The 24,930-nt window shown below is 47.1% G+C and overlaps 1 protein-coding gene and 1 long non-coding RNA gene across 2 annotated transcripts in view; both read right to left on the reverse strand.

Annotated features, from left to right (window-relative positions):
- Positions 1–24,352, reverse strand: part of CASTOR2 (cytosolic arginine sensor for mTORC1 subunit 2) — a 125,303-nt gene extending 100,951 nt beyond the window's left edge. The window contains exon 1 of the mRNA XM_064523448.1: positions 23,932–24,352. Within this exon, the coding sequence (XP_064379518.1) occupies positions 23,932–24,044 (113 nt within the window). The 5' untranslated portion in view covers positions 24,045–24,352. The remainder of the gene's footprint in view (positions 1–23,931) is intronic.
- On the reverse strand, positions 18,587–23,266 carry LOC135330336 (uncharacterized). Its single transcript, XR_010392307.1, has 2 exons — positions 19,090–23,266; positions 18,587–18,892 (listed from the first exon to the last, which is right to left on the reverse strand). It is a non-coding gene; the product is annotated as an uncharacterized LOC135330336 (long non-coding RNA).
- Positions 24,353–24,930: the final 578 nt, after the last annotated feature.

A 24,930-nucleotide genomic window follows, 5' to 3' on the forward strand; every position in this document is an offset into this window, starting at 1 on the left:
TGCATACTCAGTGTTTTTAAATGGAGCTCACCTTTTAAAGCCAGCCTTCCTATTTCGTGGGGCCTGGCCGTCTGCTTTTTTCGGCTATCGGGATGCGTCACTGCAGAAATGGGAGTGCCTAGCCCACGTCCACCTCGCGCAGGTGTGCTGCGGCTTACCCACCGTCTACGAAACACTGCTGTCACGACCGAGAGCTCGCGGGAAGGCTGCTCCCGAGATAGCCGGCTGCCTCCAGGAGGGCTCCGAGCAGCGCCTTGCGCACCGGGGCCACAGGCAGCGAGCAGGAGCCGGGGAGCCCGGCCAGCGGCCAGCTTTCTGCCCATCTTCTGCCCTCGTATTGCACGCAGCAACAACCAAGAAAAGAGCCGTCGCCGCTGCAGCGTGGAGGAGCAGCCCGGGAAGCCCGCTGCAGCACGGTCTTCCCATTTGGCAGATCTCACAAACCTCGGCCTGTTTGAGCAGACGCCATCAGCACTTGTCCACATTGGACCATGCTGGTTTTTTTTTTTCCCCCTACTCCTTCCATCCTTCTCCTGCTTAGGAGGACAAATCGGCTTTTATAACCTGAACGTTCACCTGATGGCAAAAAACGGTTAAACATTAACAACAATTTCCCATCCAAATCCCTACGCACACGTCTACATTTAAGTGCTGTCTCCAGCACAATTGACTCTATGGAATTTGTGAAGTCGGTGTCATTTGTCAGAATGGTGCTGGCAGGAGAGGTCAAACAAAGCAGCCCGGTACTGGGAACGTCCATATAGACCTGTCCTTCCCCAAACCCAGGCTGAGTCATATGAGTAGTCCTACACAGGCTCCAGACAGGTTCTCAATCACTGGGTCAGATCTGAGCCTGTTCTTTAGCTAAAGATACAGTTAAGACATAAAACATGCTCAAAAGAAAGTAACTTCCTTATCTTTTGCTTTCCAACTTTCACTTGTCAAGGGCAGATGACTGCACTTGGGATTCCACCTGGAATACAACTCAGCGGTGCCCCTTTTGTTTTACTCTTGCTGATCTTGCAATATGAGTTTTTCTTAAAACTCCAGATTATAAAAATAAATCACATGAAGCTCAAGGATATATACATTTCAGGCATCTGAACAGGAGAGAGATAAAAACAGTACACGTGATGTATGTGTAACTAGAGAGGCTCAAACTGGAACATAAATAATCCCATTTTTTGTTTTTTATAAGAACTCTTAAGATCTTAAAGTCAACTTCACTGTTTTTGGAGGACTGACTGCTTACGTATAGTACGTATAGTTGATCTAAGTGAAAATGTTTCAAGCCATCTATCTTGCATTTTAAACTCCAGAATCCTACAACAAAAATAGCCAAAGGCATGATTAGGTTGTACAAACTCCCCGGTCACAAAATTCGCAAGTCACTACTGTGGACAGAATTACTAACTTTTATTTTTAATACATCCTTTCTGTACCTTGCTGAAAAAGTCTTATACCATAAGCACTTACAAAAAGTTAATATCTCTGTAAAGTATTCAAGGAATTGTAATCCACCTGCATAAAATGCTGCAGACGGTTGAGACAGCCATGCACAAGAAGTTATTCTTAATTATATTCTACAGAACTTAGTTGGTTTTAGAACAAGCCTTCTAGTTTTATCACCTTGAATTCCACAAGCCTGTCTCAGAAGGAATCACTGGACTTTTCTTCTGGTCCATGCTTTGGAAAAGCTCCTAAGCAGAACTTGGATGCAAACAAATCCCGTGACTGTGCCAGCGCACGAGGGGGCAACGGCCAGCTGAGGGGCTGGGGAACAGCCCCCCACTCCCCACCAACAACTTGCATTCCCAATTTATCACGTTACTTAATCACATACCTCACTGAGGCATTTTACTGGAGTGACTCCCGTGCTCCAAGTCGGGCATGTCCCAAGCATCCCGACGGAGCAGGGATATGGAGCGCCACCCACGCCGATGCCTGCAAACGGAACAAGCCCTCCAACACGGCCCAAGTTTGCAAGCAGCACCTCCCTCCTCAGCCACGGCTTTCACAGACACGTTCCCAAACTGTCTGGTATTTACTCTGCACTGGGGAGTCCTGCATTTTCTAACACACGCTTTCTGTCATTACTTATAGATGGTAACTGGCTGGAGCATTACAAGAAACTTGAGATAAAAGTGTAGTAATGACTGCTTTGATCACAAGTGAAACAATTGCTGTCAGCTAAGTCAGTCTTGCATTGCATCGGTGGTCCCGACAGTTGATGCTCTCTTGGTTATATTAAAATAACACCCAGTGAGGAACATTAAAGCAAAAAACCCAACTGCCCAGACAGCAGGATGCTCTTCAACTGGCATCTCTGTACAACACCGTCACATGCTTCCGTACTGAAACAACTTACTAACACTTCTAGATTTCCTGCTGCAGTTTCTCCCTCCTTTATCAAATTAAGACAAGCAAGAACATGAGGAAATAGAGCAGGCAGAAAACACAGAGCTTAACTACCTAGAGGACCATGAATAACCAAAGCAAGTCACAGGGCTGGAACAGGACAAATACATCCTGTTTTTTTTTTTTTTTTTTTTTTTTTTTTTAAATAAACCTCTAAATATCCAGGGTACCTCTAATTACTAGAAGCACTCAGCTGCAAGATGAATTGTAAATACATAATTAGACGCAGTGAGGACAAACAACTGAACAGAGATCCGTGTCCACACAGACAGAACTATGGAGTCCAGAGTTCGGTTCCTAACATTTTCTTGTCGTTCGCTCTATGAAAAATGTCAATTCAGACCTAGGGACTTCCAAACTTTTGTGCACTAAAAAGATCTTTCCTGGTTTTCTCTTTTGCAAAAGTCAAGCCCCACTTTTTTTTTTTTTTTTTACATGGAGGATGCAAGGAAGTAATTAGCCTTCGTATCAAGCTTGAAAACAAAGCCCTAAATCATACGGTGCTCTAGTGTCAGCAAAAGGAAGTGAACATAAAATGAAAGAAAAAATTGCTTCTTGGCTGAAAACACAGTAAAAATCATGGAAACAAAGTTGTAAGTGTACAAAGGAGCCCAAGAGTCTCCTTCAGTTTTTGGGCAAACTCTAGTCAAAATCCTAAAAGCATCAAGTCCACAAAAACTTAGTCAACACCAGGCTACAATTAAGCACATCTTCAGGTTCTCCTCTAGTGCAGTGCCTAAACGGCAGGGCAAAACCCTTTTTCCTGGCTGTTTTTCTCACAGCAAAGGGCGAAGAGAACCAAAAGCTCAGATCTACTTCTGAGCCCTCGAGACAAGGCAGCTGACTCGTCCCGAGTCCCATGCTTTGCCAGCAAGGGCCGTCGGTGCCCTCGGGCACGGCAGCAGCGAGCAGGCTCCCAGTGCCTCTCTCGAGGAGGGATCTAGCATTCGACACGGGGAGGGAGCAGACAGCAAAGCAAGAGACTCCTGTACCTTGAGGATGAGAAAATACACCAGGAAACGCATTAAAACACCAAGCGACAAGATGGGGGGACCTCACTGAAGAGCAGGAGACTGCTATGTGCACACGGGCTCCAAAGCATGACTGCAAAGTGACTGTCCCCGAGGGGTGACATTCGTTATTATTTGGGGGGAAATTTGTTATTATTTAGTGCAGGGGGCTCAGGGGTCCCTGGGGACATGCCCACCCCGCCTTTGGGATGCTACAGGGGCTTTAGCAGCTCCAGCTGGGGATGCGCCGAGAGCACCAGGAATCACCAGCGCTGGCGGCAGCTCCAGACCTCTGCCTCACACGCAGCCAAAGGCAACTATAAAAGCGATAAAGCTGGAGAGGAACCAACGGATTTCTGTACAGATTTAAATGTATAGGCACGTAGCTCACAACAAACTAAAAACCATCTTCAAGCTTCTGACTGCGGCTGCCACGGTCCTTTGTGCTTTTGGCCCCCAGAAGCAGCTTGTCATACATAATAATTTCCTTCACCAGGGAGAGAAGAAAGGAGGATGCTGTCCCAGCCCACGAGCTCATCGTTCGCTCCTCTACCTCTTGCTGTACCTACACCATTTACTGAGCAAGGCCTGCCCACTTGAAAGCCCGGTTAGCCAAATATGCATAAACCCTGGGACAGACTTGCCCCTTTTCTGATTGATATTCCACCAGAAAGCCCGCTAACAAATTTTTGCCAACAGCTCTGTAGATTAATTCTCCTCTGTCCTTGCACCAAGAAAATAAGTAGAGCAAGATGCTACACTTGGCAGATATCAGAACTGCACAAGCTATAAGATATAGCACAGGTAAATTTAAAGGTAGGGGTTTTGCATGTTATTGCACCCTTTTTGTTGTGCCCCTTTTATCTCACAAGATACTCGAGATATTAACTCCTAGCTCAGGTTTTAACTCACTTTGGTTTATTTTAAGATTTCCACTCAGATTATCTTAAAGCAAGAGAATCGTACGAAACCAATGTCCCCATTCACTTTTGCAAAAGGGTGGGAAATTAATTTAAGGCCAGTGAAAGCAGAGTTCACTGTAGGCATTAATTTCCCACTCTCTGAATTTATCGACAGCCGTAGACCGCCGTGATTTCCAGCTGAGCCAGGGACACACAGAGAGAAGAAAACAGCAGCACTGATCCTGGCACTCAGAGCAACTGAGCAAGGTCCACGCAACACTGACCTCGCCATCTGGACACGTGGCAAGCCCAGTGCAGAGGCATTTCCAGCATTATCCTCCATAATCATATAAAATTGTATTCAGATGAGACAGGCCAGCAATTGCATGCTCCAAAGGCCCAGCTGATAACTGCAATCAATCAGTCCCCTTTACGGATGCCAGGTCACACATGTCACACAGCCATGCCCATGCTACTGCTTCACAAACATCTACAAATTACTGCATTTTCTGCACAAAGACGGTGATTTTCATTCTCACAGGTCTACAGAGTGGGGGGGGGGGAGGGGGGGAAGAAGAAAACCAACAGCATTTAAGAAGCTGATCCTATATTCCCAATGAAAAACTGGAAGGACTGTACTGGGGGCCTCTACATGCCCAGGATTAGGCCTCAACGATTTGCAGAAGGCTTTGCAATGAACTAGTTACTGAGCTATGAACAGGAGCTGGAAGTCTGGGTCTGTGCTCCCAGGACAGGCGCTGCCACCGGCACGGTGCCACCACGCTCGGCCTCTCCCCCCGCACGCGGCCTTCTGCTGCGCTCGGCCCCCTGCGCACCACCGGACTTTGATCCGGCAAGAGGACGCGCTGCCCTTGCGACGCTCAACTCGGGAATCTCCCACCAGCTCCGTGCGAGCAGCCTGCGCTGGAAACTATGAAACAGCTGTGGCTCGGCTCCCGCTCGAGTGTCACGCGCCGGCGCTGCCAGGGTCAGTCGGTCCACCGGGAATTCTGCGGGAATTCCACTTGTGCAGACTAAAGAGAGAAGGAAGAACAACCAAAGAGATCAAGGGAAGAGATGATTTCTAGTGAGAGAGACAAAAAAAGACAAAAGACTTCACAGTTACAGTTGACCTGCACAACACAGGCTGAAGAAAGTGATCTAGCAATTCCCATATCAAGCCTGTAACTTCTGGCCAAGCTCCGGCATTCATCCTACCCGCTATCCCACCATCTCTACCCCAACATCTTCCATCCCGCGTTCAAGCCTCTTGCACATACAGGACTCTGCACCCAGGAGCTTACTCAGCTGCCTCAGACCAATCCCACTGCTCCAGAACAAAGTTGAGCCTAAGCGTCATTTCTTTAAAACAGCACTTTTGGGGAAGAACCAAATCCCTCCACAGTCCGAGGCATAAAAGAGAAAGGATTCAAAAGGAGAACGCCCAACAAGGAAAATATATACAACACCCTCCCACACGCAGTGACACAACAAGACTGTACAGGGCTTGAGGGAGCAAGTATAGCATTTATGGTATGTTGAAACAACTCATGTCACTCATTGCTCATCTTACACGACAGACTGATGGGTTGTCAGTGCAGAACTTGCAGACAATTGCAAAAGGCGGTGAGCGGAAGACAAACCATCAACGGAGGGACTCACGTCTTTTGTTGAGAATAGATAAATACAATCCCTAAATCCCCAAGCAGTCTGGACTCCTATTAAAACACCAGCACAATCTAAAACTAGAAGAACAAATTCTGATATGAGACCACGGAGAAAAACAGTCTGTGGTGCGTCTTTTATACGCAGAAGAAACTATTTTCATGAAAGATGTCATTATTTAACGATCGATAATCTAGACCAAGATAAACAGGTTAATCCTGAAGGAAAACGGTCAGAGGGCATTATGGGGTTTGGAGAAAGCCAGCAAGTAACCAGAACGTCAGATGCCTTTCACTAAAGCCAATCTCCAACAACGCACGTCCCAATCCTGGACGTAGACGTGACATTTCCTGGTTTGGTGAAGCAGAACTGAGTGAATAAAACGTAATGAAAACAACATGAATTTTCTATATGGCATCATGAAGGAAACATGTTCCCAGCCTGTCACCTGCAGAACGGGAAGGCTGCTCCGCACATGCAAACATGTCAGGAGGTGCTATTTGGTTACAGAAATCCACATGTAACAATACTAGAAGTGGCTTTATAGACCTGTTGCTTCAAAATCTGGCAGTTGTGCAAGCCTAGGGACACAGTAAATCTAGACTGTAAATTCAGTACTGGAGTCGGTTGCTAGTTTAATGGCCGCGGTGCATGTACTGAAGGAGCGAGGCCAAGGTGAAGCAGCTTTGACAGGTTTCCTGGAGAGGCTACAGTGCCAGGCCACTCTCTCCTCTGGGAAGGTAGTTATTTTTCATGGGAATAAGGTCACACAATATCAGAGTAATAATTATGTGCTTAGATTAATAAACAGTAAAACACCAGATATCTTTTAGTTTAAAACCCAGACAAGCCTTCTCCACAACAGAAATCTAATAGCATACCAAGGCTTCCCAGCCAATCACTGCCGACCCATCCTAAGAAGAGTCAAAATTCACTGGATTTCTGTAAGACAAATTTCAGATTCATCTGAAGTTGGAAAGAGCAAAGCTGCAACTGTTGGGAAGTTGTAGTAGATGCACAAAGCTTTATCCTAGAGCGTGTGGACAGTGGGCAGGACCACAAAGATCCATAAAGGTGCTGGAGCAAGAAAATAACACCTGAATCTATCAACAGATAGGGGAAAAGTCCATCCTTTCCATCACATTAACACTGAGATAGTTACTGCTTTCTGTGGAGTAAAGATTTCTCCTATTACATGGGCTTAGCTCACTTGTAGTCTACCAAAAACATTCAATATCAAGGCTTGCTCCCATTAGCTTCTTCCTTAAATGAGAGTATCGCCCTGATTGAATTCAGCCAGTTTCAATGCCAGCTGTAATAGTCCCATGCAAGGTACCTGATGAAAGGACCAAATGCAATTCCTAAATTATAAACCACGAAGATCTGGCAAGGAGAAAAAGTAACTGCAGCGTGATTTACCTGCAATTTTTCAGCACTAACAAACTTCAGTCTCTTCTGGTCTAAGCAAAGGAGGTCTGAGGAGGTCAGCACTACTGCAACCAGCACCCAGCTGCAGATGGATAAACCTCTTCCCTAAACCTGAATGACAGATGTGTAGAGATGTTCCCCTCAAATTTTAAAACAAAGCTCAACATAAAACTTGCACACAAGTTTTCCTAGACTCTTGGCTAAGCCTAACATCCTTCCTTCCCAGCACCCTCCTTCTCTCAACATGACACCAACTATTGCCCGGTGGCCTCATGGACTATTCCCAGTGCAAGGCATCACCTTCTGCTTCCGACCAGGAACGGCAGCTGTAAACTAAACATCTACGAGAACAACTACTGAGGGTGCAAACCCGTGTCTAAAATGGGAGCTAGAAGTCTCTGTTTGGCTGGACTCTGAGTCAAAGGTAGTCCTGGGCCAGCTGAATTCTTGACTGCCATTTTCAAGCTCAGGGAACAAAATTGTTTCTTTTTACCACTTTCCATCAAGAGCTTGGTGAAGGGCCAGTCTCTGAAATTACAGCGCACAGCCAGCATGGAATTTATTTCATCAGCACACTACCATTGAACAGACAATCTCGCAGCACAAGGGCAGCGATAAAAGGGGAAGAGGTCGAAGAGCATGGCTTTGGCAACCTTCACACGGCGTATCAGCACCTTCACACTCACCACAATGCCCGATGGTTTCAAAACACGCTGGGGCTGCAGAGCTACAAGGTGAGAGCACTGCAAACCTGAATTATCCCAGGAAACAACAGGATGGGAGAGCCCTCGTACAACAGACTGCTCTCAGTCTGCCTCACCTGCATCCAAACGGGGTGTTCCTACCCTCTTTGTACGGGAACTTTACCATCTTCATCATTCACCCCAAAATAATCACGAGCCTAACTATAAAGTCAGCTACATTTCAATGCAAACAGGGAGGTGACTTGTTATGCAGTGGTTATGTTGTTTTGAAGTATTGGCATTGGCATTATTTCACATGAGGTTTTAGGTTCTCCGGTTCAAACTGACGATTTCTATTTATTTTATTTATTTATTTTTTTTACCTGGGAATGCTTTTCAACTCAGCACAATGCGGTTAACTGGTACAACCTCAGACTTGGGGCCTAATGCCATTTGTTGGCCCTAGAGCAAGTGGAGCCACTAAGTCACGTTTTTTTTGCAGTAAGGAACTACCTGAACGACGTTCAATTGCTTGGAAAGTAAGGCAGCAAACTCCTGGAGAAGTGGGAAACATTCCCATGCAAAAGAAAAAGCCACACCTGTAATCTTCAGTATTTCCTTATTACAAATCTTGATCTTCGGGACAAGACATACCTACTCAGCACTTTTCTCTCGTCTTGTTGCCAGAAATAGTTTATTCATTTGAAGTGCATGCAAAGCTAAGTCTCCTTACAGACCACTATTTTGCAATAACCTGATCTTTTCTGTTTATTAGCAGAGGCCAGACCTAAGTTTTTCAACACTAGATACAAAGACCTAAGTCATTTGAGCTAAAAGAATGATCCATTAATCGACAAGAATAAGCATGTTTTCTCATGCAATTCACATATAGAGTCAACCAGCACCTCCCCAAAACACAACGAAAGACGACACTTCAGCAGACAAGGTAGACGACACTTCAGCAGACAAGGTAGACGTGCCAGGCAATAAATCTCGCAGCAGAAGGCTCCCTCCTATTTTAGTTCCAGCCGTCACCGACTCGGAGATACAATCGTCTTTCCCAAGCCACGATAGACACGGGAGAGGTAAGACCAAAGCGAACGCCCCAAACAACTGAAAAAATGCTGGGATGCTCTGGGTTTCATTTAAATCCCCAAATATCCCCTTTGGTCTAATAAAAATAACTCACCCTGCTGTTTGCACAAGCCTGGAGACTGGGACATAACACAGTACTGGCTGCCTGCACAGCTCAGAGCAGGTCTGCAGCCTTCCCCAGGCGACTCGCAGGCTGCTGACCATGGGAAGGTGGCCCTACAGCTTCGACGTTTTGCACTATCCAAGGATCTTCCATCTAAAATTAGCAGGCAAAGCCATGCTGCAGGACTCCATGAGACCGCGTGTTATTTGGCCCATGAGAGCCGACCGTTGCGGTGACAGCACAGCAAGAAACAGCTCCCATCCACACAGCAGCCCAGACCAGCACCGGCTACAAAAACCCATCCGAGTAAATAGGTGGTCATTTAATCTGCACCGACTTCTGTGGCTACAGCACCGGATTTATTCAAGCTACCTCGCTTCAAGCTAAAGATACATTACTGCAGTGCAGTTGGTCTTGAGATATGAAGTTTTCGCTTTCCATCACACATTTAAAGAAGAGATTCAGATACGTTACCTAGTAAAAGCTATTTGTCTATCTGTAGACCCTTGGTTGTGGACATCCGTGGGCTCCCTGTGTGCCCCTGGGTAAATCACCCAATTTGCCTGTGCTTAAATTCCACATTTGTACAACAGGGATAACCACCCTTCGCTGCCGCAGAGGGCCACGGTCAGGCTCCGTTTACTAGTGACCAGCAGGAGCCTAGATACTATAGACGAGCATCAAAGAAAATGCCCCCCCAATGCTTTATGAAAAAAAAATGCTCATAAAGAAAAGAGACTTCTGCTTCTGCTCCCCAGCAGTTCTCATCAAGAGCAGCAATTTAACAGAGATTCTACAAAGGGGAAAGGAAAAAGGAGGAAAAAAAAAAAAGCAACAATTTGACAATGTCCTTTCAAGACTCGGTTTTGAACTTGACATTAAAAAAAAAAAAAAACGCAGACACAACCACATACAATAAAGATAATGACAAAGCAACAGAACAAAAAAGGTGGGCAATATTGTTCCCGCTGGCTTAAAAAAAAAATTATAGTGCACTCAACATGCCAGTTTTGTAGGTGACGTGACAGGTGCTTGGTTCATCTTGGGATGACAGGGGAGCCGAATGATTAGCAGGGTACGATGACAGCGATTGCTCGCCGGTTCCTGGAGAGCCGATAAGTTATTAAGCCAAACAATGCATCGCTATTATGAGCGAGTCAGCGCGTGAACTGTAATTTCCTTGAAAGCTGAGCGGGGCATGATTATACTTGTCCGCGCAGACGCCCCGCTGGCAGCTCGGCGGTCTGCTATTGTCCCGGGAGCCCCCGGCGTCGCGGCGCCCGGCGCACAGCCGCCTGGAAACGCGTCCTCCCGTCCAGCCTCCGCCGCGGCAGCTGCCATCCGAGGGGGACCGGGAAGCGAAACGCTCTCCGTCCTGAAGTGCGGCTATTAGAGCCCCTACAAAACACGTGTTTTCCTTTGTCACCAGGAGCTACCTCTCATTTCTAGCAGGGAGAATTTCCATTTCAAGGGCACTCTGACTTCGGAATAACATGTATATGCATACATATATATAAACGTGTGTATATATATATATATATATATATATATAAAAAACATAATTGTGTGTACATATATACACATATACATACGCATGTATATAAATAGATAGATATTAAAAAACCACACAGACATACAAGTACCTCCCTAGCTGCTTTCTTTCCGACTCTCAGGAAGGCGCCTGTTATTACTGGAAGCCCAAATGGCTGCCTCTGAACCCTACTTACGTTTCTCTCTCGAGGTATAAGCAAAGAGGAACAGAGCACACGTCCACTAATGAACCTAGGAAAACTAGGAATAGAAGAGGGGAGGGAAAAAGAAAAGAAAAGAAAAGAAAAGCCAGCAGTTGGACAACACAGATTTAAGGTGGCTAATACAAGCACGGACTGGAAGGCTTTCATCTCTCCTGCTGAGAAGAGGCAGTTCCAGGGGGACGGCGCAGGACGGGAGGTCCCGCCGCAGACCTGCTTTGCGAGACGAGGCAGGCGCTGACCCCCACGTGCCTCAGTTTCCCCCTCGGCAGCGAAAAGCAGCAGCACCTCCTCGCCTTGCAGAGATGCAGCGCTGCAGAGACAGAGCTAAGCGCGGTCCCGAACCCACGTGGTTATGGGGCGAGAGATGAGGAACGAGAGCCCTGCTCTGACTCCCTAAACTCGTTCTCATCAGAAGAGATGAAGATTACATCTCCACCGTCTCCCATACGACACAGCCTCCCCTTCGGTGCTTTCCATACCGTGCTTTGGTCCTGCAAGACTGTCAGCTAGTCATTTCAGGAAGGAAAATCTTTAAATCCCCCAAGTGCCTTCCTCTCCGACAGCAACAGGCATTTCTGAGTCTGAGCCCCAGCAGCATCCAATGGGCCCTAGGGTGCCAAGTCAATTTTTTTTTTTTTCTTTTAAATTGGACCTAGGTGATTCTGAAAATACTACCACATACCTCACATTAGATTTGATAGAGAACGAACACGAACTGGGAAAAAAAACTGACACGGGGAACATTTGACAAGTGCTTAAAAGGGAGGTCCTAATTCATTTTAAACTTTGTTTTATGTAAGACTTATTTAAGTAGCACCATGAAATTCTCTCTTTGTCCTTTTCTCTGTGCTGATCCTGCGAGGAATGTATAATCAGCAACACGGTTAAACAAACCGAGAGAGAAGCACCATTCTATTTTGAATCCCGGAGCTATTCTAGTCCTGTCATTGGGTTTTTCAAACACAAAACTCAAAGGGAAAAATCGTTACTGTTGGAATTAAAAACACAAAATGAGCAAATGTAATATTCAAAACATGATGCTAGCAGCACATACAGGACGAGTCTGCCCCGCAGGCTGGGACAAGGCAAAGACCATTCCCATCCCCACGCCCCGTATCTTTACCCATAAGTTATTTCCGTCCCTATGAGGAGACCTAACCATCTGACCATCTTCCTGGGCAGCAAGGAAAGGTGAAAAAGTCAAGCAATCATTTCTACTCCAACATCAGAATTAACCCACCCCATAGCAGCACCAGTGCACCTGTCTCTGGGTCTGCACCACAAACTGATGATCAAAATGATTTGGCTTCAAAAAGTCTCTCCCCCCCCCAAACTTGGACTGCACTAGGCAACTTGACAACAACCTCCACAACACCGGAGGTGGGAACTGCTGACTTGGGGCCAGGAATTTCATCAATTGCTTCGCTATGATCCTCTAACTACACCCTCACTTACTCAGCCAACGGAGACTGCGCCTGAAGAGAGAGTCACTGACTGTTTTAAACACCATGGTCATCTAAAAACCCGTGAGAAAAATGCACGGTTATGTTCTTTCGCACTCCTGCCGACTGGCAGACGAACAGCAGCAACGTGCCATGGAAGGCTATCAAACATGCGTTAACAGCCAAGGATGTATCGGTTTAAAGCCTCAAAAAAAAAAAAACCAAACAAAAAACCCCCCACAAACCTGTAAACACAGAAGAAAAATGAATTTAAAGCATATGCTCATGTACATCTCAAAAGAACAAACTCACATAAAGCATTTTAAGCATATGTACACACACTATTTATTATTCCTGACATTTTTTCCAGTTTTTTCCCCAATAATTAGGTCATTATCACCTTTACAATGGGACAGGCATTCAAAATCCACTGCTTCACAAGATCATTAAAAGCTAATAGATAACCATATTGTTTCGGAACCATTTCATATTTAAATTATTGCCCAAGATTACAATTCAAGCACCATCAGCACGAACAAAGCCTTTCAAAGGGGTACAGGACACACAAAGTCCTCTCGCATTAGTCATTCCAGGCCGATTTCACACCCCTGCGCGAAGGAGAAGTATTTCTGGCTTTCGACTGGGGACGGCTCGCTGAGTCGGCACCCACCACGCGACGCTGCACGCAAACAGGCTCAGACACATAACGCCGGGACGGGATCCCATTCAAACGCTTCCCCCAACCACGGCAGCGACACAAATAAAGCTCCTGTGTAGACGGCTAGGGTAGAGGTGCCTTCATTAGGCTTGTGCACCCATCTAACCCCTTACGAATGGAAATGCGGCCCCGCCGTGAGCACCTGCCCTTTCCCACGGCCAGCCTTGTCGCATCCAGCAGCGGAAACGTGCGGCTTCTAGTTTAAGTTAGAGCAGCCTCAAGACTGCTCTAACATCAGCTAGGTTTTTTACTGTTTACTACTGTCAACAGCGAGGATCGCATGAAATGCTCACACAGAAACTTGAAGGACCAGTAATTAGTACAGTAGACAGTTTTTCCTCCATTCAGACAATTTCTCTCTCCAAAATACACTGATAGATTATATAACCTCACTCTTGCCTTCAAAAAACCCCCCCGTCCTGTTTACATGAGACATTAAAATCACAAATTGTAACGCTGCATGGAAAGCAACACCAAACAGAACAAAACAACATCAGCAAGATCAACAACCAGTCAACACACAGAAGAGCAAAGCCAAGCGCACAGCGTCAGGAACAACATCTGACTGGACAAGATGCTCAGCAACCTGCTCGAGTTTACTCTGCCTTGAGCTGGGGGTTGATGATCTTCAGAGATATTTTCCAACCTCAACCATTCTTGGGAGATTTTCTATTTTTGAAGACGACATGGTACCAGGCTTACAGTGAGCACAACACACCAAGGCTCAGATTGCACTACAGCGTTGTCAAAGTCCTGCCTGAGGCTCCCACGATCCACCCTCATTCACCAGGACAACTTCGGGCTTTGCCATCTTTGCCATTTTCTTTTTCTTTCTTTTTTTTTTTCTTCTTTTCCCCCCCCCCTTCTTCCTCTCCTCTAAAGGAACCATAAAGCCAGCTTTGGTCAAGCTGAATTCATGCTGATCTCTTCTGCACTCTTTATTCTCATCTAATAAAGTGGTTCCTGACTACTATCAAAATACTATGACACCTGTATGCCAGAGACTCTGAAAAAATCAAGCAAACAAAACAAAACAAAAAATCCCCATGTGAAAATAATGCTCTCTTCTTTAGGAACAGAGTTGTTGTGTACATTTGTGACTACCATTACACTGCCTGCAGTGTGGGCAGCCCAAATCCATTTCACATGCCAGAAGGATCTATTAATTTCCTTTGCACAGAAATCTTTATAGACAGTCTACACTGCTGAATTTTGCCTAAAAAAGTCCACTTAAAAACAATCATCCATCTCAATTTGTGTCCCCATAGTCCTTAAAAGGTAAGTATTGCAAAACACACATTTCCATCATGCACCGTGGGAAACCAGGCATTGACTATTCTAAAACCGGTGGTGGGCTCAGAAGAGGAGATGTCACCGGAGCACGGTTTCATGCCAGGCAGAAGCAGACAGCCCATGCACATTTATGCTCTTACTGGGCTTACAGAAATGCCAAATGGCTTAAGAACGTGCAACACAAAACACATCATCTGAGTATATCAGAATCTGTCCCGTATTTATCCCCACAGCGGTGAGACACAGGTCAATTCTAACATTCAGATTTTACAGTCAAGGAGTTTGGATAACAAAACAAGTAAAGCGTATTTTAACTTCAGCAGATCTGATTTAAAGCCATCTGAAGTCATTTCTGGAGTGATGGCAACCTTGGTGCCCAGAAGATAATTCAAAGAAGGATTAATACTCAAAAGAAGCACGTTTGCTGCTGAAACTCCAAAGAAAATTTAACAAGTCAATTGAGGAGAAATCAGTGACAAAGCAACTGGAACTGGTCCATTTACGCAATAAGCCAGATTTTGACAGCAATAGCATCTTCTGCAAGGAGACAGAATATTTCTTTTCAAATTACTCAGTTCAGGATGATCACTAGTTCATTCCAGGTTGAGAAACAAATTAGGAACCGAACAAAGCAAGTAAACGTGTTTTTTTTCTTCTAGTTTGAGAACAAGAAGGTGGTGTGGGAGGCTGAGATTAGAAGCTCAAATGTCTTGACAAGCATAGGCTTAAGTCACCACCAGTTTAGTTCATTAAGTACAGATCATACTAAACTGGTTAGTTGTAAATGCAAAATAGGTTGAGATTTTTTTTCCTAAGTATTCAGCACACGTAACATTGTTTCTTAGTTTAAAAAAAACTACAGTAAATGAAAATACTTGTTTTCCATGTCATAATCACACTCCAATTTCCACCCAAAAGCAGCCTGAAAAAGACCACAGCTAAAAGATTAATCATGTAATAAATAAGTCATCCATCATCTTCTAAAAAAGCATAAAGGCTGAGTAAGTCTATGTTAATGTATACAGCTGCTTAGATGCATACAGAGTATATCCTTCTGGTTATTAAGAATAACCTTTTTTTCCTTCTGCCAAGACTACATTTATTTGCAAGCAAATGCTTTAAATGTTATCAACAGAGGAGAGTCAATCTTTCTTCAGGAAGAGAAATAAAAACTACAAATGTGAAACAAGATGAACACGGGCCATTTCAGTCGAGGTCTCTGACTTGTCGACTTCAACCAACTCGCCCTGTAAAACAGGCTCTATCTGTGGCATACTAGAGGGTTGAATGCTGATCTTTTAACCACAGAACGAGGATAAATACACAGGCATCACCAAAACCAGCACATATCATTACCCAGATTCTCGAGCACACAATATTTCTGAAAACCCTGAACAGAAGGACAGGAAAGGAGACTTACACCTACATCTTAAACGTTCAACCCATGTCAAAACGTGTAAGGTTTCCCCTCCTGTCTTCAGAAATTCCCCCAGCATCTTTTTTTAGTTCACCTATTTGAATGCTTTATGTAAGACTTAAAGGTTGCCTTTTCCTCTAAATTAAGTGTCATGGCTCAGAACATCTTACGACATCTCTAGTACCCTCTGCAGCGGGGACACTACAACTTTGCAGATAACGAGAAAGAACATTTTCTTCACCGTCACATCTTGATCAAACACACGTTCGCACTGACATCACGGTTGGGCTTCTACTTTATAAACAACTCGTATCACAAGAATTTGGGTCAAGGACAGCCTACGAGCAATAACAGCCCACATCTCCCCACAGGTACTGGCCAATCGGCAGCACAGTATCTTAAAGTCACCTATTCCATCACATTAGGGAAACCTAAACGGACTGGTGGACTGGGAAGGATTCTTTAAAACAAACAAACAAAAAAACACCACTTGGCCCACTGAGACATCTCCAGAAAAGAGCCTCTCAGAAGCCCCCCCAAAGGTTAACCGATGGTTTGCCATCGCCAAACTCACCACTTTTCCATGTGCTAAATCTGGTGTCTCAGCACTGCTGCTGGGAGCCTTCTTGAGTAGGCTGCAGTTCAGAGGAAGACTTTTTATTTTAAACTCCAGTTAAGCGTATTTAACAGACCGAAGTAGGAAGCCAGTTCTGGTTGGTAAGGAAGTTCAGCCATTCGCTGCTTTTTTTGGATGCAAAAATAAAACTTTATCAACCAGTACAAAATGTTTATTATACACCAGACCACAAAAATGAAATCAGTCCCTGTTACCACGGTCGGCACAGTAAAACTTTGTTCAGTAATTCTGAAATGAACAGGGATTGTACAGTCGCACATACAAAAAAAAGCCTAATCGATCTTTAGCTCTTTTGTGCCACAATAAAACATTTTGTCTGTTCATTGTTTTCTCTCTTAATAACTATATCTTAGAGTTAGTCTCACAAAACCAAGCTAAGCTCAGGGATCAAGGGGAGGAGAGATCTTTTCACTTTGAAATGATAACTGCGAATTACAGGCTTGGCTCTGTCGCTGCTGAACTCCAATGATTGGAGTCGTTTGCTCACGCTCCTCTTGTATCGTTCTTCCTTCACCAGCCTTCAGCTATCAGCAGACCAGAGCTGGAGTTTACTCCGGCGTTGGCAATAAACAAAAGAACAAATCTGCACTGTTTCCTCCAAAAAAAAAAGAAATTGTAACCCTTGCCCAAATATATTAAAACATTGAAATCAGCAGGATGATTAAGGAGTTGTGCAACGCACAAACAAGTTAGTGTGCTCAACATAATGCAAAAAAAAAGAAAAAAAAAAAAAGTCGAATTAACCAGAAAGTTTTACATATTTAGGGAGCACAAACAGGGTATTGTCAAATAGTTCCAGCCATCAAACGAGGCCTAATTTAAGTTATAACTCAGTGGAAGGAATAGCCTGTGGATTCAAACTATTGCGTTAATGAACAACTCAAGTGTTGCGTCACGATGACAAATGCCCAATAGTCATACTTTTCCTTAACAGACCTGCAATACTTCTGCTCTACTGCCAAAACAGCAGAGCACCCAAGCCTGCAGACGGAGCCATCGAGCAACTAATAAAGGCCACATTTTTCATTTAAATATCAACTTTCATCTGAAATAACACAATAAACAAATGTACAGCTGAAGGGTGTTTTAATGAGTTACATGGCAAAAGATAAATATTTTTCCCCTTTTTTTAATTTCTCAGCTCAACATCAGTGGGCACCAGCGTTGCCGTTACACCACTGATCTCGTACCACATCCCCAGATGATGTGTTATGTCTATGCAACAGCTCTGCCAATAGACAGGAACAGTTTAGCATGGTAAACAAGGAATAACAACCACCCCACTTCAAACTACAGCCAGATATTTATTTATTTAGAAGGCAAACGTCCAAGTTCAGAGAGGGAAAAAGATCTTAAAAAACAAACAGCCCCGAAACAATGACCAACATCTAAACCAACGTTTCTCCAGCAACACATTGCTCCCTGGCATTATGTGGGATTGATCCAGCGCTTTTGTTCCACTTCTTGAATCCCATTTAGTTTCTAAGCACTTAGGGATAAACAACAGGAGACCATCAGGAAAGAAATCTGCTCTTTCCAAGGCTTTGTGTATTAAAATACCAGAGAAGGTCCCTGCAGTTGCAGGTGCAGCAGCAGTCGGAGCACCCAGCAGTCCTAAGCATAGACTGACAATATTCACAATTAAAGAGCTTAGATCCTTCATTAGGCCCAAATAAGTAACATTTATTCTCTTTTTTCACGTATTCTCATCTGCTCTTATCAGTCCTGAATATCCAGGAGCATGTTCAGCACCATACATGCACATGGGAATGCAAATCCAGGGGCACAGCGCTTTGGAGAAGGACAGGCAGAAGGTTTCAGCCATCAGGTTACCCATCCCTCCAGCCCCCCACGGGGTCTGGACATGAGTACTCGTGTCCTTCCCAAACAGATGGGCAACAAGCCAGACAGAAAAAGAAATCCCTACACCTCTGATACCACACTCCCTTCACATCCCTCCCCCCCCCAATCAAGGCATATAGCAGTCTTTGTCACACCAGAAGAAAACACAAACGCTGTGTAAACACTGTCCTATGACATGTAAAAGCCTTTATTTAGTGGGTCTTACTAGGACACAAGAAAAAAAGGTTTCAACGACGATAGCAGCTTGTCTGCCAGAAGATCGCCTGGTGTTGCAGACCAGTCTCTATTTCATCAGAAAGGATAAACGACGCTCATTTGTCTAAGTTTATTCCAAAAGCAACGGACTGCTGATCTCCTGAATGGCCTGAAATGATGTGCGGATACATTTTAAGCACTTCTTCGTCCTATTGTGCTCCAAAATCCAAAATAGACCTTTTATCACAGTCTCTCCAGTTGCAGGACTCCTAGACAGTAAACAAGCGATCGGGGGAACGAGAAACACTTATATTAATAGCAACAACACACTGTTCATAAGTAGAGGTGTCAATTATTACCAAGCAAAAGAGAAAGATTACCAAAAATACCACCGCAAAGTTAGCAGTGATAACAAGCCTAGCTTCGCCCTTTGTTCAGTGACCACAGAAAATCCAGGACGGCTTACCCTTGTTTACTTCTTTACATTTTGAGCAGAACGAACATTTCTCAGCATCTCTCCGCTGCAGGATACGCTCCCTCGGAGCTGCCTTGCTGGTGCGGGTCGCTCCGGCATCGTGGGGAAGAGCCCCGCTCGCACCCGGCCCCGCATGATCAGCACCAAACCGGCAACCTTGCAAAGTGCTCACAACTCTGCTCGAGGTCGCCAACGCACCTGGAGAAGAATGCCTTGGAGAAGGAACCAAGCTGAAAGCTGCTTTGAAAGGGCTGCCTGGGCCACCTCCATAATGAACCTCCAGTCCTCGCCTACGGGGAACCTGTTCTTTCTCTTCAGCACCCGGGAACAACCAGGGCCATCTCAAAGCAAACAGCCCCAGAAAGTTCTCCATTAGAGATTTTAAAGTTTCCAGTGCTACATCCAAGACTTACAATTATTTTAACCACACAGCCCAGTGAACAAACTAACCTCTCCACTTCAGCCCAATTATAACTTCATGTCGTTAGAATTTAAATGATACCTTTCTCCCTCAGCTAGTTTATTTCCTTGTTTACCACCAAATCTTTACATTATGCACTGGACCTGAGAAAGCAAAGGCTACTCGTTAACTCATTGACTCCAGATGTTCAAGGGTCTACCACAGCATTAGGCAGAAATCAGCAAGCAAAGGATAATCACATTATACAGATATAGGGCTTGGGAGACCCCTGACCCCACTTTATTCTCCCAGGCTTAAACTCAGCTATATATATTTTTATATACACTCAAAAGACAAGGTCAGGCTCACCTTCCCTCTCTCTAGTGCATGCACTGGTAGCTCGCTGGAAGCGTTATCCAAGACTCGCAACTATCCTTCCTCCCCCTCCGGTCAGACTTAATCCCCAGGCACTAAAGGGAGATGTACTTCAACTGTCCGGCAAGCAGGAGGAAAAATCCAAGAGAGCAGTGTGGCAGCATATTAGCGTGTCTATCAAATCCTCAAACAGGTCATTTGTGGCACATCACCCAATAGCAAGAGATAGTTTAAGGCTGACCGAGGAAGCGGAAAGGAGACACTTAGCTCTGGCAGGAGGGACGCTGGTCTTCTCACGGTGCTATGTAGCTAGCTAAAGGTGGTAGTTCACAGACCAGCACCATTCCCTGCCCCAGATAACTAACATTTACACATGCACGCACAAAAGGGAAAGGATGCAATGTTAAAACCAGGCAGCAGTTGTTATTCTTGCATATGCAAACAACATGGTGCACCTTCGGAGTAAGCGAAGGTCCTCACCACCAAGGATCTGCCGAGCCAACGCAATCAGTAAAGCACTGGGACGACGACGAGCACAACAGCAAGAAGATTAGAGACATGCAAATCCGCAGCGTGCAACTAAAAATTAAGCGGAACTGATTTTCTGCTAAGGCGCCTGGCAGAGCGCGGTTCAAATCAATAGGTCTGCACTTATTTACACAAGCAGAGCATCATTGCTCAGTGCAACTGCCTGGGAGCTTCACTATTATTTATTACTGGACTACCTGTCTTAATGCAACTTTGCATAAATCAACTCACGCATAACTTTAAAGTTATGATCAGCAGTGTTTTTCTTTCAGTGCTGCTCAGCCCACCATTTTATTCACCGTTGGTCTCACCTCTTCACCTCGTTAAATGCTTTCTTGCTTCTGGCCATCGGAATAGTTCCAAAATTGCTGTTCTTTGTTCAAAAAAAATACTGCTATTGTAACAGAAGCTAAATTAAAAGACTCATGGCACGAACAAGGGCAGACTAAGTGGCAAAAGGCCAACTAAAAAGAGGGAGATTTGTTACTTTTCCTTCCCAAGAGGATTAAGAAAAATGTACAAGATTTAAAAATTGTTCCAGCCTTTTTCCCCAGCGTATGAAAACGTGAAAGAGATTCAAATTCCTCCCAGATCGCTCCTCAGAAGGAAGAGCCTAATGTAAAATTGCAGAGTTTCTTGCATTGCTAACATTAAGACAACAATGATGTCATTGCTACCTCTCTGGAGCACATCTGTCCCACAAATTATTATTTCTTACTGTCAGCCTCGCAGCACAGGTAAAAACTGTTTGAGGTCTCACTGGGAAAAAACATAGCTGGTAAAAGCAACTGGCATCTTTGTTATCTCAGCAGAGAAGATTAGGAGGGCTGAAGGCCACGTTCCTCCATCATCCTCCACCTGGTCCTTCTCAGATGGGGTGGGTGGGGAGGGGACATTGGCCTTACACACAAAATAATTGTTTCCTAGGCACATTCACTTCTTAAAGAAATAGGGAGAAGAAAGAGCATGTTCATAAATCCACAGTTACGTCTCCCAGAAACCTTCACCTTCGGTGTCTGCATGGGGTCCACCAGAGCAGAAGGTCCACGGGGCAGGGACCTCATTTGCCTCATGGCATGTAAAAACACATAGTACCCAAGTGTTGCTTTCTATTATCAGCTGTCCCAAAATGGCACAAACAAGGTTTCCCTTCTCACCCCTACATCCCTGCTGGCTGCAAAAACAACAAAACAAGCAGAAAGGAAATAAAGAGAAGTTTCCCGTGCCAAACAAAAACTTTCCGCAAACCGACTTTTTGTCCCCAACAGGAGATTCCACGAAGCCACCAGAAACGCTATCGATGCCGCTGGTCCCTGCAGTACCCGGCCCTTCCCGTGCCCAGCACTAGCCCCGCACCGGCCAGCGCCGCACCCAGCTGCGGACCAGGCGTCACAGCCCAGTGCCAAGGACGCACCGGGCCACCCTCGCCCCTCCGCGACGGCCCGGCCTCTGGGGCGAGACACGTCGTGCGAAGCAGAAAGACAACCGGACCGTCCCTGAACTAGAAAAACAAAATAAAAGCAAAAAAAAAAAAAGAAAAAAAACCACCCCAAAGCCACCAAAACCAAAAAAAATACACCCCCCAGACTGTCTATGCATCAGAAGCCACAGATTTAAAGATGTCATTGCCAACATTAATATTGCTATTTTAAGCATTAGGAAATAAAACGTCCTGTTTAGCACCCCCCCTCCCCAAATCAGCAACCACTTTCACTTAGGAATGGAAGAATACATTAAAAAACAGATTTTTTAGATTTAAGAGCCTTCGCAAGCCTGTTGAGCAGGCAGGGGCAGCAGTAAACAAGGTGCTGAGATACGTCGCGCCGCAGCCAGCGCGAGCAACGAGCCAAATGGGATGAGCCCCAAATCAGAGTGAGATTTCAACGCATGAAGTTTAACCGCGAGATAAGGGACTGTAATCAAATTACAACACAAGCAGCCCCATTCAGCCGCCAGCATTATCGGCGAGAGAGGGCTGACATGCCGATCAGCATAAAGCAATCGAAGAAATAAAAAGCAAATTTATTGTCCATTCATTATTTTCCTGCCGCCAAAGGAAATTCCCCGTCCTCGCACCAAAACGCTATCCCAGACAAATCCGGGGAGAAAACCGAGATAGTAATTATCAGGCTGGAAAAACAAGAAGAGTTGGACTTATATTATTTACATTCCCATTCCTCTTGCTGAATAGACCCACAAAGTCAACAAGGCAAGCGAAGGCACAGGAGACGCATTTGCAATTCAAGTTGTTTTGCTCCGAAAGGCCTAGGCAGAGCTCATCCACCCCACGAACCGGCCAGAGCCTTTTTTTTTTTTTCTTTTTTTCCTTTCTCCCCCCTAAAAAAAATTCTTCACGGCGGCTTCCACTATTTTTTTCTTTTTTTTTCCTTCTCGGAGAGCCACCACAACCCGCCTGCCTCAACACCACTATTTTTTAAGGAGCCCCGAGCGCGACGCCTGTTTTCTTCCACCCCCCCAGTGCTGCCAGCGCTGGAAAAGCACCTTTTAACGCAAACACGCGTTTAGACGATTCGCTCTTATTTTAATAAGTGCTGCAAGCAACAACAACCGGGGGGAGGAAAAAACCCTCCTCCTCCTCCTCCTCCTCCTCCTGCTGCCGCCGCCGCCGGTGCCTTTGTTGTCGGGCGCTCGCCCCGCGCCCGCCGCCGGCCCGGCCCCCCCGCCCCCCCCACCTGTTCCGTGCGGCCCCGGCGCGGTGCGGGGGGGGCCGGGCAGGAGCCCCCCGGGTGGTGGTGGGATCTACAGCGTTGTAAAGGGGAGGGGGGCTGCAAACTCCGCGGCTGGCCCCCATCGCCGTGCCTCAGGCTTGGGGAAGGGGGGAGGCAATTGCTCCCCCCCCCCCAAATCCTGTCTCCGTGCAGCAAGGTGGGTGCCCCCCCACCCCAGCACCCTGTCCCCTTGCAAGGTGGGTGCCCCCCACCCCCAGCGCCCTTGCAAGGTGGGTGCCCCCCCGACCACAGCACCCCGCCCCCTTGCAAGGAGGGTGCTCTTACCCCCAGCAGGGGGAGGGTGCCCCCCCCCCCCCCCGCGCAAGGAGGCTACCCCCAGCGCCCTGCCCCCTTGCAAGCAGGGTGCCCCCCGCCCCGGTGCCCTTGCAAGGTGGGTGCCCCCCTACCCCAGCGCCCCGCCCCCTTGCACAGAGGGTGCTCTTACCCCCAGCAGGGGGGAGCGTTCCCCCCACCCCAGCGCCCTGCCCCCTTGCAAGGTGGGTGCCCCCCGCCCCGGCGCCCTTGCAAGGTGGGTGCCCCCCCACCCCAGCGCCCCGCCCCCTTGCACAGAGGGTGCTCTTACCCCCAGCAGGCGGGAGGGTGCCCCCCACCCCGGCGCCCTGCCCCCCCCGCCAGGAGGCTACCCCCAGCGCCCTGCCCCCGTGCACGCGGGGCGCCCCCCGCCCCGGCGCCCTGCCCCCCCGCCGGGAGGTCCCCCCCCGCGACCTGCCCCCCGCGGCACCCTGCGCCCCGCCACGAGGGCGCCCCCGGCGCAGCCGCTGCCCCCGCCGCGGCCCCCACCTCGTCTTGGAGGAGAGGAAGGCAAGTTTGATGAGGCCGTAGGTGAAGAGCTGGATGCTCTCCTTGGCTATGCTGGCCACCCGCAGCCGGTGCTCTAGGATGTGCAGCTCCATCTTTTCCTCTTTCTCATTTGTAGTTCATCTATCCCCGGGGGTTATTTTGTGTTTTTGAATGGGGAGGGGGAGGGGGGCTGCTACGGTCGGTGCCTTTTCCCCGTCGTCCCCTCCTCCTCCTCCTCCTCCTCCTCCTCCTCCTCCTCCTCCTCGTCCCGGCCGCGGGGGCGGGGTGGGGGCGCGGGAGGGTGCCGAAGTTGGAGGCGGGGGTGGGGGAGGCCGGCGCGGAGCGGGCAGGAGCCGGAGCCCGGCGCCGAGCAGCTGGGGCTGCACTGTAACAAACAACTTGCCACTCAACCCCGGCCCGCTGCGCCTGCGCGGCACCGCGCGGCACGCCGGGACTTGTAGTCTGCGCCGCCGCCCGCGGGACCCCGCGCCGCCCGCAACCCCGCCCGCCCCGCGCCGCCTCCTCCTCCCCCCCCTCCCCCCCCTCCCCCTGCTCCCCCTCTTCTTTTTGCTTTCTTTTAAATTTCTGCCCTCCAAACGCTCGGAAGCGGCTGTCTCTTTTTTTCTTTACTTGCACCTACAGTGCGACCCAAGGTCTAGAAAAGCCTGCACAGCCCAAACGTGCAACTTCGAGGGTTTCAGAAACTAGGGAAACGCTCACATCTGACCCTCTCTATTCTCCTAAATACGACTGATAGGGAGCCCTTGACAACTTCGACGTATAGCCAAAATAAAACCCCCCAAAAACCCAAGTTGCATAAAAGTATTACGGAGGTGAACGCACGGTTGTTGGAGAACATAAAGAGGCGTCGGGGGCGTGGGGCAGTAGCGCTGGACGGCCCTCTCCCCCGTTCACGCCGGCGAAACGGAAGGACACACGGCCGCCGGCGGTGCCGCACACGGAGGCTGCCCTGGGGCCGACGCGCCCTCGACCCAGCGC

This window comes from Dromaius novaehollandiae, chromosome 19 (genome assembly GCF_036370855.1).
Source record: "Dromaius novaehollandiae isolate bDroNov1 chromosome 19, bDroNov1.hap1, whole genome shotgun sequence".
Taxonomy (NCBI): Eukaryota; Metazoa; Chordata; class Aves; order Casuariiformes; family Dromaiidae; genus Dromaius; species Dromaius novaehollandiae.